Here is an 18,455-nt window from a genome sequence, read left to right on the forward strand (position 1 = left end):
TCCCTGCCAAAAGGTTTGACAAGCAACATCTCTCGTTCGCTTCACTGTCTGTGTAGATCTAGTTCTTACACCCACTCGCAACTAGAGGACAGATTAGAAAAGGGATGTTCAGTTTAAACACAACTTACAGTATTGAACTATTGACAGTGAAAGACAACATAATATAGTGAACAGGACACTAACCTTCTTTTGCTTTCTTTTCGTTGAAACTTTCTTGCCTAGAAATTCAACATCTGGACGCTGTTGCTCCGACTCGTGTGTGCATGTCTCCACTTCCTCTCGCGCTGCAACGACTATATTTTCATGATAAGCACATCCATCACTCACTGAGGCTCCATCGACTCCCTGAAACATAGAACTTTCATTAGTATGTATAATAATATTGAAAACACAAAATGTACTTGGGGACCAATACCCATACGTACATCTCAATAGCAAAACACGAATGAACGCATTGTGTAGAACATTCAAACGACAATAGTTCACGCATTGTTGATCTAGTTAGATTGAACTGTCAAGATCCATACCTCGGGCTCCGCATAGACTTCCATTGATGATATTATTGAAGATGACGCTTCAGCAACTCCCTGAAACACAGTAATTGCATTAGTATGGTTTTCTATTTTGTTTAAAAGAACATAAACTTTCTGCAGGCGTCAACGGCTCATCTAAATAGACCTGCACAAATGATCAGTTGTCTAAAATAAATAATGGATATCTAAATATGATTCGATTTGCTCCATCGTTGGAAGTGTCACCACCCAGAGATCTGCATCAACTACTAGGGGTGATGTTCTTGTTGAAGAAGCTCCGTCAGCTCCCTGAAACATAGTACTTGCGTTAATAAAGAAGGAAGTATAGCGGATGTAATCACGTCATTTGATCTCGCATGATTGATCTGTCAGTATCCATACCTCGAAATGCATAAGAACATCAAGGGACGCTGTAACTGCGGTGCACACTTCTGCAAGCTGTTGCGCCGACCCGTAACTGCATGCTCCCCCTTCTTCTTGGACTAATGCTCCATCGACTCCCTGAAACATAGGACTTTCATTAGTAATGAACACAATATTGAAAAAAGAAGACACATAGGAGGGCGACGACAGAAGGACATACCAATGGCTAAAAACGAAAGAAACATTGTGTGTAACAATCACGCTACAAGAATGCAAGATCTGATGATCTCCATCGATGGACCTGTCCGGAAACGTACCTCGAGCATCTGAGTGACATCTACGGTTGTCGTCAATGCGTTGGACTCCTCAGCATCTCCCTGAAAGACAGTACTTGCATTATTTTGGATAACAATAATTATAACTGAAAACAAAGACTAGAGGACGAGTACTGTGGTGTACCATTAGGTAAAATGATTACACGATCAATTAAAACTATTGATTTACATGCCTGAAACAAGTCAGTGTCAGAATAGCTAAGTAAGATTACCCGATAGGCGCTTGAAGTGGCTGATGACTGCAATAACGACACGGATGGAGAATCTTCCGCCTTCATATTGAGTGGATACATAAATGGGGAAAGTATTGTTAGCTAATGCTACACACTACCGCAAGCCCGAGAGACAAATACGTAAACTTGACTCACCAGTGGAGGGATGTGGACGAATAGAGTGGGAATAGCGGTTGAGAGCAATTTTCGCCTCGCTCGCAGTGTTTTCTTCTTTATTAGCAATGATGTGGAGTACATGTCTGGGCTAAAGTGCCTGCTGCAGATGCGGTATCGATCACCCCTCTTGTCCGCAAAGACTTCAAGGACTCTACTTTCTAGCTCAGAGGCTGGATATCCGCAATATCGGACCCATTCTCTTATCTGATCTATTGTCTTAGGGAAAACATGCATTATAGTATCTTCAGATTTGTTATGGGTCTTCGAAGGGCAACCGCCAATGGAACAGGCAGGCATTATGGAAAGTTCTGAAAAGTAAAGATCAACAATTCTCTATGAATACCAATGTGTTAAAACATTAAATGACACATAAAAGGTTCAATGCAAGGTCCGTTTTGGTTCTTGGAACTATACACGTTATTCACATGCGGATAAGTATTTCAATAACTTTCAAAAAATAGAAAAAGTAATTTGACTAAACTCAGAACATGTGACTAGTTCCTTGCATGTACTGTCGTGAACGAAAAGAAAACATGGATGCAATTTGATGACTACTAGCAAATAGATATAAATTAAAAAATTGGACGCAAAATGATTATGGTACATGGACTTACCTTGACGAACAAACAGTTAGATGCAGGGATCAGAGTAGTTTCTTGTCGTAGAACAGGGAGCAGTTCACAGGTTGCAAACTGACGAGTTTGCTCAAAGTGGTCACGGAAGTTCACAGAGACGAAGAGCAGATAACCAGCACCTTCACGGGTTGACTAGCAAAGCGCAAAGAAGTTCTCATTAGAAATATGAAGTGGGTTATAAAGAATTCGAAACAGGGGTGTGTTTGTGAATGAATGACGTGTATATGTCGTGGCATTATGCGGTCTGCAGGGGGCCGTCCAGCGTGAGGGGGGATGCTTGGCAGGAGACACAGGGTCTGGAGGTAGACATGGGAACAACAAACCCATGCTCTATAGACCACTTTGAAGTGTACATGGTCTTTGGCACCTCTTGGCCTTTATCGCTCCCTGACAGCTCCACTTGCCAGCAGCGCAAGTACCCCGGTGCGAACTGCCTTTGATAGGGCGGGGGGTGGATCGGGGCGGTGGTCGTGCAGACAAGACACAGGAAGACTCGTGAATGGAGACACACTTATGTGGATTGCAGGGGGCCGTCCAGCGTGAGGGGGGATGCTTGGCAGGAGACACGGGGTCTGGAGGTAGACATGGGAACAACAAACCCATGCTCTATAGACCACTTTGAAGTGTACATGGTCTTTGGCACCTCTTGGCCTTTATCGCTCCCTGACAGCTCCACTTGCCAGCAGCGCAAGTACCCCGGTGCGAACTGCCTTTGATAGGGCGGGGGGTGGATCGGGGCGGTGGTCGTGCAGACAAGACACAGGAAGACTCGTGAATGGAGACACACTTATGTGGATTGCAGGGGGCCGTCCAGCGTGAGGGGGGATGCTTGGCAGGAGACACGGGGTCTGGAGGTAGACATGGGAACAACAACCCATGCTCTATAGACCACTTTGAAGTGTACATGGTCTTTGGCACCTCTTGGCCTTTATCGCTCCCTGACAGCTCCACTTGCCAGCACAAGTACCCCGGTGCGAACTGCCTTTGATAGGGCGGGGGGGTGGATCGGGGCGGTGGTCGTGCAGACAAGACCCGTTTGCCGCAGGGCCTCACCAAGGAGAGGCCATCTAACTGAATGTAAGAGGATGGCTGCAGGATCTACTACATGGAAGGCAGGGGGGTGAGTTTATAAATACCTCACCCTCCCAGGAGAATATATGGGGGTCATCTCTGTACCCGGTGCCCAAAAAGAGGATTTATTATGATCAACCATATTTATTATTTACCTATAACCATGTTTTGTATCAATAAAATCCAACAGCTTTTTATTGCCAACGCTTAATGCCAACCCACAAAATAATATATGTATGACTGCTGCATATATGGGTTCAACGGTTATGTGGATTGAAGGTGTGCGGCCAGCGTGAGGGAGGATGCTGGCCGGAGACATGTGGTGTGACAAGACAAGGCACTGGAAGGCTATTCAACGGAGACACACTAGATTCATTTAAAAAATCAAAACAACCATTGCTAAAATATATGTTGGGCTTTATTTTAGATTTTAGTTAAACATAAATAATAAACATTACACATTGTAAAGTTGAGGTTGCAGCACATCGAGGGAAAATCCGCGGTATTGTCCACTGTCACTGGGGAAATGTTGTCTAATGGCAAGTACCGCACAGGCAGGTATTACTCTCCGAACGCGGTGTCCGAGCCTCCCGTGAAGCCACCAAGTGAAGCAACGATAGGCCACCAGCCTGTACCACCTGTGAAAAAAAAAGATGCAAACTGTATTAAACTGACCAAACTTTCTTATCAATGTCGATTCAGGTAACACGTCATTTTTCTTAGAAAAAAATTATATCTAGAAAATGCACTATATGGAACCAATTTACATGCGTTCGAATGATATGTAAATGTAATTTTATATGTGGGAGACGACCATGAAATAGTGGTGGCATCACTGACATCACAAACAGAGTATACTTACTCGTTACTCGGATTACGCGGACGAACAGTGCCACGAAGTTCGTGCATAAGCACCATCATCATCCTCAACACTGTCCGTGAGAGGCAGGCTTCCCTGAACTCTGGCAGCTCGGTGATGCATTGCGGACTTTGCTCGCCTTCCTGCAGACTTTGCTCGCTTTCCGAAATGTAGGCCAAGCACCCGGAATTTTCACGGCAGCAGCAGTTCTCCTCCTCAGTTGGCATTAGCTCGCACCGATTGCACGTGCACCAGGTGGAGACGCCGTCCATGCGACATGGTCCAGGCTCTTCATCCGTTGACTGGTCCTCCCAACTGCCGTCCGAATCCCCATCGTTTTCGCGTGCTTGCCTTTCCAGTAGTTCCTCCTCGGTGTACTCGGGCTCGTACATATACGGCATTATTGTGGCCATTGTGCGGTAAAGATAGTAAAATAATTTACAGAGATGGTACAGGTGTTCACACGGGCTACAAGCGGCGAAGGTAGCTGACCAGAGCACTGAAACGAGTCAGAATACTCAAAGTAACACAGAGAGAGGAATGGAATCGAAAATCTGCTGCTGTATGTTGTGAAACGGTCTGTTTATACTTATTGGGGAAAGAGGCGTCCTGCCATTTCCATGGCAACACGTCAATAGCTGAGGCGCAGCGATTGTTGACACGAGACGTGCTTGAAATGGGCAGTACGCGTCTGCTGATGTCAGGCTCAGGGGCGGGGGATTTGATTTAGTGCCGCAAAGGCAGGTGAGCCAGGTCGATGCGGCGGAATGATAGGATTATCACAAAATGGAGGCTGATTTCGAGTGCGATAATGGGCGAAAAGTCGGGTAAGGTCCATAGGAAAGTTTCCTACGATCTACCGATTTATGCTTACAAACATGGCCGACCCGTAGGGACAATAAAAAAAAAGTCCCGGAACTATCCTTTAAACAGTAGGGGTGTAAATCGTCCTGCATGGAAACCTAGAGGCTTGAGTTTTGGATCCCATCTTGGGATCACTCACCACATGTATAGTGGCACTTCTTTAAGGGCCCCAATGACTACGTATTCTTCCTCTGGGGAATATAGTTCACGAACAAGTGGGGCAACGTTGCATCACCAGGAAAAAACAGAGCATACTCCTGGACCAACAAGACAAACATCGATTTTTCAACATGTTGTGCAAAATAGCGCTAAGAAAACTTCAGGAACTTTTGCCCCGGTGATATTGGGGGCTAGTGAACTGGCATCTGCTCCCGGCAAGAAAATAGACATTGATCCAAGGGTCAAAAGTCCCACTTATCTAGTGGGAACTGGAGCAATTGACTGTGAAATTGAAGCAATTCTGCCTAGTGTCACAACAATCAACACACCTACAATTGAACAACTACGACCAATGGAATCTCAAGCACCACGGGTGGCTCAAGCAGGTTGCCCCCGTAAACATCGTAGACTATCCACACAGGTGGAGGTAGATTTGAGGAAGAATGTGGCAATATCTGATGAAGACGTATTGTTGGACATGGTAGCAGCTCAGGTGGAGGAAAAGTCGTCTCCTAGTGCAATGTTAGATGCCACTATGATTGCAGCTTTTTCTGTTACTATGTCTCCATTTATGAAGTTGTATGAGAGCACAGCAGACCAACTAAAAGATCAATCTACCTTGATTGCCATGCTACATTCAAAAATTATGTTTCGTTGAAGGATTTATTTCAGCACTCAATGATAATAAGAGCAAACAAGAAGAACACATTGCTAACTTCCTGAAGTCCATTTTGGAACCACTGATCAAAGATAAAGAAAAAAGAAGATCATCAATGTCAAGTAACACCCAAAACTGCCCTATTTTGGGTATAGACCTCTGTAACAACAGTGTAAGCTTTGGGGCGAATGAGTCCACCGTGGGACTCACAAACCCTTTATCAGCACCAGCGTCTATTTTGACCACAATAGTGGATGACAAGGACAAATCCTCCCTTGAAGGGAAAAGGGAAGCTTTAAAAACAACCAAAAGTGGTGTACGTAAGAGAGTTCACTCCGATGTAACAATGCCCCCATCGGGGGTGTGGAACTTCGTTGGGGTGAAAGATAACCAGATACCTGGCACCTCGAAGCATGCTCCCTCTGGGAGACAAAAGGGAGGGAGCAGTAATGAAGGGAGGAAACTATTGGGACCCGATGAGTTGGTTATTTGCCACTAACAAATCTATGCTCATCGCAACCTTCGGGGACATTAGGCAACCCATTGCCTCTTCTTCAAAAACCTATGATATCTTTGTCAATGGATGCAATACAGAGAATGATACTATTGAAAAGATCTGTTCTGGGAGCAAACCCGTTAAGTTTAATAAACAAACCAAACAAGTGAACATTGCTATGAAATCTGGGCAGAGTAGCCAACAATGTCAATCTACTGTAATAAAGAACTTTAGGGACCTGGCAAACAAGCCAGTTAACAATCAAGATAAGGAGCAAGCATCTCAGTTATCTACGAAGCCCAATGAAGATTCCTACATAAGTGTGGACTCTGATGAAGACTTGTATGAGACTAAAAAAAACTTTGATGTAATAGATAAAACAAAGCCCAAAAATACTCTAAGATCACTGGATTCTACTAGTGACTTGGAGGATTTTATGAACCTCTCAGTCTATTATGCTGATTGGGACGAAATCTTAGAGATCAACTGCTCCTTGCAAGATCGTTTAACGGCTCTGAAAGCCAAAGACGCCTGGGTCTCTTCTCCGAGCATTTTGTTGGAGGCCATCAATTTTGAAGGTATTGATGGCGAGACATCGAGCCAATCGGCCTTTGAGGAACAACAGGACCTGATTTCACCCAAGATCGTAAACCCGCCATTCAAAACGAGGGTAGTATCCAGAGTCCACATGAACAGACCTCCTCGAGAAGACACTCCGCCATGTGCGGGGAGACGATTCACGACACTCGAAGAGAATAGTAGTGTCATTGGAAAACAGATAAAATGGTCCAACAACCATTATGATTCAGTGGTGCCTAAATTGGATAATTTAACAAATGTGAAGAGACCCCTGAATAAGAAGGAAAAAGATCCTATTTGTATGGAATTAAGCAGAATTGTATGTATTCAAGGCAATCTTATTCTCAACAGGGCTAATATTTTAAGGCTCTTCTATAGCACTCCTTCACTTTCTGGGATGAATGCCAAGGGCTTACTTTTGGACTTCCCATATAATTTAAAGAAGGACGTAGTGGTATTGCATCTCGCTACAATGGAAGTGAAAGAATTACTACTACAAAATACAAACATCTTGAAAACAATGGGATTTTCATTAGTAGCAGTCACCAGTTTGAAACCAGGAAGAAGTGAAGAGGATAATTCGTATGCTCATTCTCCTGCCAAGATTTGCAAAATCAACAGCAATAAGTATAGGACAGGCGCAAATTTACCTCTTCATAAAAGACATTCAAGTGGCAAAGGTGATGAAAAAGGGATGACTAAAAATCACAAAAAATTCAGAATAGTGATAAATAACTCCAAACCACTCAAGAACAAACTCTGTGTGACCAGGGGGTTCCAGGCTTACAAGGCAGGGGATAATTGGGATTGGTTGGCTAGTACACTTGCTCAGAAATCAATCATAATGCCAAAGTTCTGGAAAACAACAATATCATGCCCTATGTTCTTCTGGGATGCTGGAATACGCGTGGATTTAAACACTTGTTGGGAGAAGGGAGTATTCGATTTGAGGACTTTGATGTTGTTTGTCTCCAGGAGACGTGGCTGTGTATAAAGCCCATCCTTGAAGGTTTTGCTGCCTTCATTAATCCGGCAATTAAGGGGCCAAACGGCAGACCTATGGCTGGCCTTCTGACCGTAGTTAAAGAGAGCTGTGGTCTAAAAGTCATATGGACAAAGAACATCTCACCTTTAATTCAGGTCCTCTTGTTAGAATACCAGACTTGTGAGGGCGATGTTACAAGGAAGATCCTACTGTGTAATCTATATTGGAACATCAAGGATCCGGCAGCCAAGTGTTTCATTACTCAGTTGTTGGAAGAGGTGGAAACTGCAATGATTGCTAATTCTAACTTGAATATCATTTTACGTGGTGACCTGAATGTTCATTGTTTCAATAATTCTAAGACTCTTACAGATCACCAAACCACCAATCTGCAAGAACCTGAAACACAAGGATTGTTATTCAGGAAATAATTCCAACTGAGAAACATCTCATTATTAAATGGCGCAATAGTAGGCGGCATACCACCAAAACCAACTTGGAAGAGAGGGAAAGAATCCAATATATTGGACTATTTTCTTTGCTTCCGACAATTTCCACTCTAGTATAGTGGCCATGACGGTTATTGAAACCCTACAAAGCGACCATAACATATTGAAGCTATGCCTGCTTTTGGGTGCAGAAAGAAATCCTGTTATGGAAGAAGATACTTTAGAACTGCATCCTGGAAGAAACATATTAAGGCTATCCCGGGTCAATGTAATTGAACTATGAAGAGATTTAAGGACACTAGGAGGCCGGATGATATAGAATACACAAAGTTTTTGGCTATTTACAACGAGAAATCAGGCCCAGGGAGAAACAAATGATTTAGTCACAGATATAAATATGACCATAAAGTTGACGTGCGAAAAAGGGATTAAGGGGCCTATAAGAGCACATAAAAAAATCCTTCATTGATATCACATGAAGCCATCAAGAAGATCAAGATAGCTCATAATAATTGGATGAAACAATATAGATATTCGCTAATGCCATCAAATGCAGTGTATTTGTTGAAACTTGTTGCATCGAAAAACTCAAGGGAGATCTGGCAAATCTGTAATGGTCCACAGCAGAGTCTCATAACTAATTAAATCTCAGCGAAGGACTGGACAGACCATTTTTCCTCCCTTTTCTCAAAGTCGACGGAGCATGTAATGGAGGCTAAAAAGAGTCTTTGTCTGAGTTGGGTATTTGAGACTGAGAGGGAGTATATTCTTGCATTAATTAAAACTTCCAGGAATTGTAGAGCTGCAGGCCCAGATGGCCCAACTAACTTGACATTAAAAAAGAACCCTGTGGAATGGGCAACCTTCCTAAATCATCTATTCTTACTGGTGAAAGCAAGATGTATTATTCCGGCCAGATGGACAAAATCCATTATTGTTCTGATTTTTAAGAAGGGCGATAGGTCTGTTTTAACAAACTACAGACCTATTGCCCTCTTGGACATTATTGGTAAGCTTTTTGCAGCTCTAATTTTGAACCATCTCACAGACTGGAGCTGGAACTCTAAACATAGGGATCGCTGGCAAGCTGGCTTCGAAAAAGGTATCGGAACATCGTTGAATTTATTCTCAATTAACTATCTGAAATTAAGAACTGCAAAGAAGAACAGCAAACATGTATACCTGGCATCAGTGGACCTATCCCAAGCCTTTGATTCTGTTAATAGACAGAAGCTCTGGTCCAAACTAAAGAATTGGGGATGTCCTGCTGATCTGAGGGAGGCAATTGAAGCATTACATTCTGATACTAACATTCAAATCAAGTTAAATCAAAGGGGGGACATGACAAGCCCCATAAAAACGGGAGTGGGACTCAAGCAAGGGTGTCGTCTAGCACCAGCCATTTTCAAACTGTATATTTCTGACATGGACGATGCATTTAAGGACATCAGGTGCTTCCCATCGTCTATCTCTGGAACTCCAGTCAACAGATTGCTGCATGCGGATGACGTCATCCTCCTTGATGAAACCCTGATCGGACTCCAGCGTTAACTAGATGCATTGGTGTGTTTTCTATCTTCTAATGATCTGCGAATAAATGCTGCTAAATCTGCAGAGCTGACCTTTGGGCATTCAAAGCGCAAGATCTCTAAATTCAAGGGTTGGTACATAAATGATGATCAAATCCAAGAAACAACTGATATGCTCTACTTGGGAATATCAATCAGCGTGAGCAACAGCGACGCCCCTAGAGAAGTATGCTTGAGACGCAAACTAAAGATGCTCACAGACCAGGCAAGATTGATCAAATTCAGATACTGTACATTTTCATTGACCCCTCTAATAACCTTCTACAGTATGAAGGTCGTCCCTATTTTGACCTAGTGGGCTGAATGTTTACTCCAGTTGAATTGGAAGTTATGGCAAACGTTAGAGGGTCTTTTCTGGAGATCTGTACTTGGGCTTCCAAATTGCATTCCGATGGCAGTGATAAGGAAAGAGTTAGGTCTGACTTCTCTCATCACCAATGTGAGTTGGAAAACGTTATCCTTCTACCGGAAATGCATATTGCCGGCCCCTGAAAGTGGCTTCATGTTGCTTGGGCAGGCGCTTGAATCATAAAGAGAGCATCAACTTGTGGAAAGGGGTAACAAGTGTTTGGACCTACTGGATTCAATTGACACTACACAGAAATTACTTATCGAAAATCCAGTTAAAAGCAGTTGTATGAGTATGACTGGATAGAGTCCTTGGAGGCTGCACAGTCATCCAAACTTTATGGGAAGTATTGTGTTGCGCTTAACAAGCGTGGAACAACCTCTACATACTTGAGTAGGTTCCCTTCAGCAGTATTGCGCCACCAATTCCTAAAATTGCGATTCAACATTTTTCCAACTAAAGAGCTTCTTGAAGCTAGGAAACCAAAAAGCACAATAGACTACGCATGTAGGCTTTGTGGATACAAAAGGGAATCACTTTGTCATCTCATTATGAGCTGTCAGGGCGTGATGGACACCTGACGCAACCTTCTAAGTAGATTCTTTATGAACAGATTCTTTATGAACAATCGAACTCTAAACAAGAAAGATATCTGGTTGCTTCTGTTGCAAGGATCTAAATTATCCATCACTTTTGCTTTATTAGAGTTGGTTTCAATTATTATTGCTAAGCTTGAAGGAAAGGATTGAATTTAAAATGGTGAATTACTTGTTTCCCTTTTTTCATTTTTATTTTTTACTAATATTGTTACTTATTTAAATTGGACACATCGCTGAAGAGCGTCTACCAGTTTTCCTGAATGCTGCAGGTAAATTCTTGTTGCAGACTATGGTGGCTGCTAGGAGGAAGATAGAGGCATGCAAATACTCTGCTATGTTTGAACAGCACCTTTCCTATCTGAGGACATCTCTGAGGCTTAGATGACAGACTAGGTACTGGTCAACTGGATCTCTTCCGATTGCCACCATTATTAGATTAAAGACATCCACCTGGGGTGAATGAGACACAGCGGTCCTCTTGGTCACCAACTATAGCTTTGTGATAGTACTTGTGGTTATGGATGGTTATGGGCTTTTGCATCAGAGGATAGTGCTTCCTAACCAGTTGTTTACACTCATGGAGGACACAGCTTAATTTGTCAATTATGTCATTAGCTTCTGTTAGCCCCTAGACAGTTTGCAAAGCCATTGACTATGTATGCAACTGAGCAGATGGCCCCTCAGTTAACAATATTCAGCATGCTATGGCCCTTTAAAATGCTGCTTTGACCTCCAGCTGGGCAAAAGTGGGAAGGGCTACATTTGTCCTAAAAAATAGAGTGAGTTCTCAGGGAAGCAAAAAAGATTTTCCTTTACAGAAGATTTAATGTGTAACAACAGAGATAATTCAGCACTGAAGACGAAGCGTCCAGAAGTTAACTTATCTACTGAGTTTCAGGCAGCCCAAAAACTCCAGAACATCGGATCCCATTACCAAAAGGTCAAATGGGCACCCAAATAAATGTTTTCTTTTCCAGATTCAGTGCAATGTTTATCGTTTGCATCACCAGACCTGAAGTTATAACTTGGAGATCATGCACACGTTCTGTATTTCTTACTTGTATGTGTAATATCAAGCCTGAAATCTGGTAATCTAAAATATGGAAGTTATGCTCTAATTTGTAAAGAATCTTAAAGTACTATGTTTCCAGAAAGTCAATGGTCATGCCCAGGAGGAGAATTATTGACGGCCAAATAAGCAAACTGAGGTGTAATCAACTAGGTGGCCAACTTTAAGAGGTTGCTAGCAGAAGTAAGATGAACCGAAAATTTAAACGTACTGCTTTTGTTTTACATTAATAGAGGACTTAAAGATGGAATGACTGTAGCAATTCTTATTTCCAGATTGTATTGATAATATTTTAAAATGTGGCAATTACAGTGGGACCACTGATAGCTGGACTGAAAGGTGTTAAATAGAAAATAAGAATGTACAGTGCTCCCTGTACATAATAAATAAAATTATAGGAAAGTCTAGAGGTGGAGCCAATGCAAGTGGATATTATGTAGAGTCCATTTGATACCCCATGCTGTCATGCTGCAACAAGGGGCAGAAACTATGAAAAGAGAAATGTGCACAATATCACACATCAAACAACATTACCTCAGGAACCAAAAATACATGCATGCCAACACCCAGGTTCTGCAAGTAGAAGGTGAAAAGAATACAAACATATTAAAAGGGATGTGGGGTAAGCATTTAAGAATCGACTTATGAATGCAAGGAACGTCAGCAAGCTCCTTGCCCACAATGGCTACAGGTACACGCATATGTGAGGAACCTGAAGATATGCTCACTTCTTCCCTGTGGTCCCCTCTCAGATGGCAAGAGAAAGGCCTTCGCTTTAAGATGCCGACCCTGGGGGAAGATATGGCAGGGAGGATCACCTGGTTGGAGGGAACTTTGGGAGTGGAGGCCTGAGTGAGACATGGTATCCCCCTTTCCATTATCAAAAAGCACCCCATATCTCCCCTGCCTTCATAGGCTATTGTCAGTCTTTGCCTCTTTCAGACACAGAAAATGTCCCAGAGCCATTTCAGTTTAAGACTGGGATGAGGAGGCGGCAACTGGGAGTTTTGCACACTTCCATTCATTTGCACCACTTAGATACTGAGACAAGGAAGAAGACTGTTGATGGAATAACATTGTAATAGCTGTAATAGCCTGATGGCCAGCTAATAGGCTTAACTATGTTCAGGCAACTGAAGTGAAGGACTTGCACCTGCAACCATTTAACAAGTTCCAGGTGTATAAAAGGAAGGACCACCAAGTAGTGGAGGAGAAACGGCCTGGAGAGAAGGACACAGCTCGCAGAAGCAGAGCGGTCTATAGTGGAACCGGCTGGAAGGAAGCCGTGGTGAGCAGAAGCGCGCAAGAGATGCTGGGGCCAAGGCTGGCTGTGAGAGGGTCGAGAAGCCTGCAGTCCTCCTGGCCCGCTGTCCCTTCTGGGGCTCCTTCCCCTCCACAAACGTATGGTCAATCAGCTGGGACGGTGGGCGCTTTCTGGGATGGGGGTAGGGGTCTACATACATGACGTTTGCAAGACCACCACATGGACAAACACGTTTATTAGATATTATAGTTTTAACTTGCATACCCAAAACTCTGGTGGTATTGATGTAGGGGTTTTGAGTGAAGGACTGTGTTGAACACTGCTGGATGTCTGTCACAATAAATGGGGGTTGGTTGGTGTGCATGACTTATATGTGTCTGGCGTGTTTTTTGTTGGCCGCCAATTTTCGAAAGTTGGTATTTCTCACAGGTAATTAGTGGGAAGAAGAAAATGGATGTGTGGGTAATGCTGGGATGACTTACTGGTAATATTCATTACTCCTAGTCCTGCTCTTCCTGGTCACAGTATTTATATTCCCTCCTCCCACACCCGGCATGGATGGAATGTGCTATTGGAGTGCTCAGTAACTGCTCAGGGAGAGGGAGGGCATGCAGCAAAACAAAAGTAATAAAGGGGGCTCCTGCAGGACAGGTGGGCCACTGAACACATAACACGGATACTAATGCTTCAGTAGTAGCCAACACGATTCACGCACTAGGCCTAACCCAAAAAGTTGACAAGCCCAAGCACTTGAAGGAGAGAACGCTAGATTGGATAGCAGACTGCAATTGTGCAGCCACTATCTCTTCCAAAATGTCCTTACCCTGGACAGACCACTCACTGGTGTCCTTTAACTTAGCCACTTCCAGACCCAACCATATGGCCCCTTTACTGGCGCCACCATGTCTAACCAGAAATAAAAAATGCATTACTGCAGAGAAAGTTATCCCTGCCATATTACCCACCCTCAACGCATCAGAAAATCTAAATCCTAGCACTTTAGTGCAGGAATTTAATAACATTATGCTTTCAACTTTAGACAAACTGGCACCTCTCAAACTTAGTTCAAGTAAACCAAAAGCTCATCTAAACAAATGGTTTACACCACAGCTAAGAGACCTTCGCATCTTGAAAAGAAAAAGCGAAACCACTTGGAGGCTCTGCCCTTCAATTGATAACAAAGCCAATTTAACCTCTCTCTCTGCGCTATACAAAAAAGACGTTTGCCAGGCAAAATGAAACTCGTACGACGATCGTATAGCCAAATCCAATTCTAGTATGAAAGAGCTCCTTTCCATGCTAAAAGAACTTGAGTCTCCAATTGCCATACAGGACACCTGCGCCAAGGACAAATCCTGGTGTACAGATATCCAACAAGCTTTAGCAAATAAAATTATCACACTCCAAAATAAAATTCAGCAAAAAAAAAGAAACACTGAATATTCAGGACCTGCCTAAAATGCCCCACACCAATAATTTATTGGAGCACAGTACTACCTTCCACTTCTCCAAAATGACTACCCTGGAAGTAGAAAAAATCATCCTTTCGCTCAAACCTTCCAATTGTAAAGGGGACATCTGCCCAGCACAACTAATAAAAGACGCTGCTAGAGAATTATCGCCCTTTATTACTAAACGGATTAACGCATCCTTTGCCTCAGGCACCATCCCGGCCAACCTTAAACAGTCCTGGGTGCTCCCCCTCCTTAAAAAGCAGACCTTAGACCCCCTCATCCTTACTAATTACCTCCCTATCACGACGGTACCATTTCTTCTTAAGATACTGGATAAAGCTGCATACAACCAAATTCAAAAGCATCTAGAATTACACAACCTCTTAGGAGAGAGACAATCGGGCTTCCGTCCTTTACATGGAACAGAAACTGCTCTAATTGACTTGAAATCCCAAATTGATGAGCTGAGAGACAAAGGAAGGACAGTACTTCTGTTACTTCTGGACTCAGCTGCCTTTGATTTAGTGGATCATAAAGTCCTCTGTAATCACCTGGACTCGGCCGCCCACTTCTCCCCAGAGGCCATCAGATGGATCGAGTAATTCCTGAGCGAGAGAACCATGAGAGTCTTCTCTCCCTCAGCAGCGGCAGATCCCGCCCCCATTTCATGTGGTGTTCCCCAGGGCTCTTGTGTCTCCCCAACTCTATACATCTTTACCAAGCCCCTGTTCGATGATCTGGACCATCTAGGTATCACCTACACTAACTGTGCAGATGATTACACAGATCCTCCTCCCGCTTTCCGGGGATCACGTGAAGGACATGGAATTGGTGAACAAGGTATATCTTATCATCAAGGCATGGATGGCCACGCATGGCATCTGTCTGAACGATGATAAGACTGAGTTGATCATCCTGGGCACCCAAGCCAATATTAAAAAACTAGGCCAGGAATTCTCCTCCTTCAACATTGATGGGAATATCATCCAAGTGTCCAAGGATGTAAAAACCCTTGGATTCTATCTTGATTCCACCCTATCACTTGATAAACAGGTAAAATCCCTTGCCTCTTCTACGGCTTACACCTGCAAATTGATAAGAGCTGGTAAACCGTTCCTTTCTAACAAAAGTTGCTTAATGCCTGGCTAGAGCCTTAATACTTTCCAGAATTGATTACTGTAATGCACTTTACTCCGGAGCCAATAAAACTATAATTCAAAGACTACAAACATTACAAAATAATGCCTTGAGAGGTGCACTAGGCATAAACAAAAGAACCCACATCTCCTCCGCCAGACGCCATTACAAATGGCTGACTACAGACAACAAAATACAACTTAAGATGCTATCTCTGACCCATAAAGCCCTCAATAACTCCGCCCCTAGATACCTGATAGGCAGATTTCACAGGAGAACCTCTCTCAGACTGATCAGAGCTGTCAATTCTAACTGTTTGACAATACCTAACTTCAGACTCACCACGATCGGTGGAAATAGTTTCCCTGTAAAGGCTGCAAAAACTTGGAATTCACTGCCACAAGACCTGAGAGGGGACCTGACCTACCTTCGCTTCAGAAAAAATGTCATTCAACTCCTCACCTCCACAGACCTTAACTGACCTGTGACACCTACCTCCTACTGTAATCACTCGCATCTTACCATACTGTATATATCTGTACTCTGATTGACCTTACCTGAATTTTGTTTATCTTGTAATTATCTGTGATCTAGAGACCTTTATTGTACATTGCATATTATTCTTTGTTGTAACAATGTAAGCTTTGCATTTTCCTACTGCTGCGCCCTGTTACCCTTGGGTCTGGTGCGCATAAAAAGTGAATAAAAAAAATAAAAATACTGTGACGAGGAAGGGTAAGAGTAATAAAGATCACCCGTAAGGAGTATGATGGCTGTGAATGTTATGCTTCCCGTTCAGAATGCAGGGACAAATGAGTATTTTTTTTTACAACAGATGGATTCCTGGCAAGGAAAGACGAGGTAGAGGGGCGTGGGGTAATTTTAATATGTTGATGATCACCAGAATTGCCACTTTCAAAATTCAGGAGTCTTGGTCATTGGAGGATTGCTACAGGATTTAAATTTCTTGTTTAAATGTGATTTTTTTCAGTTCTTAACTTTTTAGCGAATATGCGATGTGACTGAGCTAGTTTTAGGGACAATTTCAAAATATTGGGACAATCACTGTCCTTGCGAATGGACAAATCCAGGTGGATGACCTAGTCGGAGAGACTTATCTGCTCTCAATTTGGTTGACGTCTCTGGGTGACTCCTTTCCTCTGTAGTCTCTGGGCGACTCCTTTTCTCTGTTTCCGCTGCGGGGACAATACATTCACTCTGTCACTGTGAAACACATAAATAACCCTTACCAAAACAGCTAGACAATCGGCATCAACGCTCGGTAATCCCCAGGCCCCGCTCCAACAGTACAGCTCTAAGGGCGCCGCCATCTTCCAACGGTAGCAACTAACTCACGTGGGAGTAACGGCCCACGTGCCCCTGTCACGTGACATACACATTACGTACAAGCAATGAATGTTTATTCTGTAAAGTTACTGCACCACGAGAAAATCTACTTGTGTACAGCAATGCGGGATTCAGAGGGAGCTTCGTGTCCGCGCGAGCACGAACGATTCCGTTAAAGAATAAGCACCGTAGCCACGAACTTGGTTACAGATTCTTGCTGTGTACCGGGTCCTTTAATCAGGGCAACGCAACGGTGTGTCAATGGAGCTACCACTTTGGTGTGTGGATGATTGGGTTGGTTAATTGCCAATAAACTTAATTATTCGTAGTTAGGAAGGATGGTTAACCATACTGTATTTGCTGGATTGTCCCGAATTCACAGGTTCTGTGCTATGTCCGCACACACCGTCTCCAGGACAGGGAAAAGTCCTGACTTTGCTTCGGGCGTTTCCAGCTCTCAAACCTTCTTATGAAAGTTCGAGCTCGGGGCAACAGAGCAGCCCTCACAAGAGCCTGTGCAACATCAGAGCATCACAATGGGAGTAATTAGACATTTAAGGGAGGGAGGTAGACTATTTGCAGGGACTTTTGTCCCTTAAGAAATATGAATGGTGGATAATGAAAATTGTGAAGGGTATATAATAAAGCATGCTGTGTGAATTACGTCTTTGGTTGTAAAACCTAAGGGAGATTTATTTAGGCACACGTTACTTTGCATGGTGAGGAAAATACAGCAGATGTGCCAAGCCATATTAGTTTTGTACAACGTGTTTCTATGACAATGTATATAGTGTAAGGTTAGTTTATTATGTAATGTGAGTTATTTTCAAGGCATGCTATAAACAAAGTATTATTTAAGCATATGAAACAAAAACCTTATCAATATTTATATCGACTAAAACTGGGAAGGTATGTGGTCAAGTGCTTAAATGTCCCACATCCCCGTTCTACAACATGTTACAGATTAATCACTGAGCCTAAGTGTGTTATCCTAAGCAAATGATTTAATCTCTGGTTCTTATGTGGTGTTATTATTTAGGCCTGTGCGTACTGGCTTGTTGTGTCCGTACCAGGAGGAGCCCATAGTGGAAATCTTTTCCTTTCCCGTCCTGAATCGTATTTTGGATACTATTGACCAGGGGCATAATATGAATATGTACAAACTAAGAGAGGTTTGTTCTTCTTTAAAAAACTTGAAAGCCAAAGTGAACTTTATTGAGGGATTCATTTTGGCTCTAATTGGGCCGGGGTCTATTTGCAAAAATGCATTAT

The 18,455-nt window shown here is 43.1% G+C and overlaps 1 protein-coding gene across 1 annotated transcript in view; it reads right to left on the reverse strand.

Moving 5' to 3' along the window:
* Nucleotides 1-17,225, reverse strand: part of MTX1 (metaxin 1) — a 205,550-nt gene extending 188,325 nt beyond the window's left edge. Inside the window, exon 1 of the mRNA XM_069650128.1 lies at nucleotides 17,087-17,225. Within this exon, the coding sequence (XP_069506229.1) occupies nucleotides 17,087-17,167 (81 nt within the window). The 5' untranslated portion in view covers nucleotides 17,168-17,225. The remainder of the gene's footprint in view (nucleotides 1-17,086) is intronic.
* Nucleotides 17,226-18,455: the final 1,230 nt, after the last annotated feature.

Source organism: Ambystoma mexicanum, chromosome 1p (genome assembly GCF_040938575.1).
Source record: "Ambystoma mexicanum isolate Mex_15411 chromosome 1p, UKY_AmexF1_1, whole genome shotgun sequence".
Lineage (NCBI taxonomy): Eukaryota > Metazoa > Chordata > Amphibia > Caudata > Ambystomatidae > Ambystoma > Ambystoma mexicanum.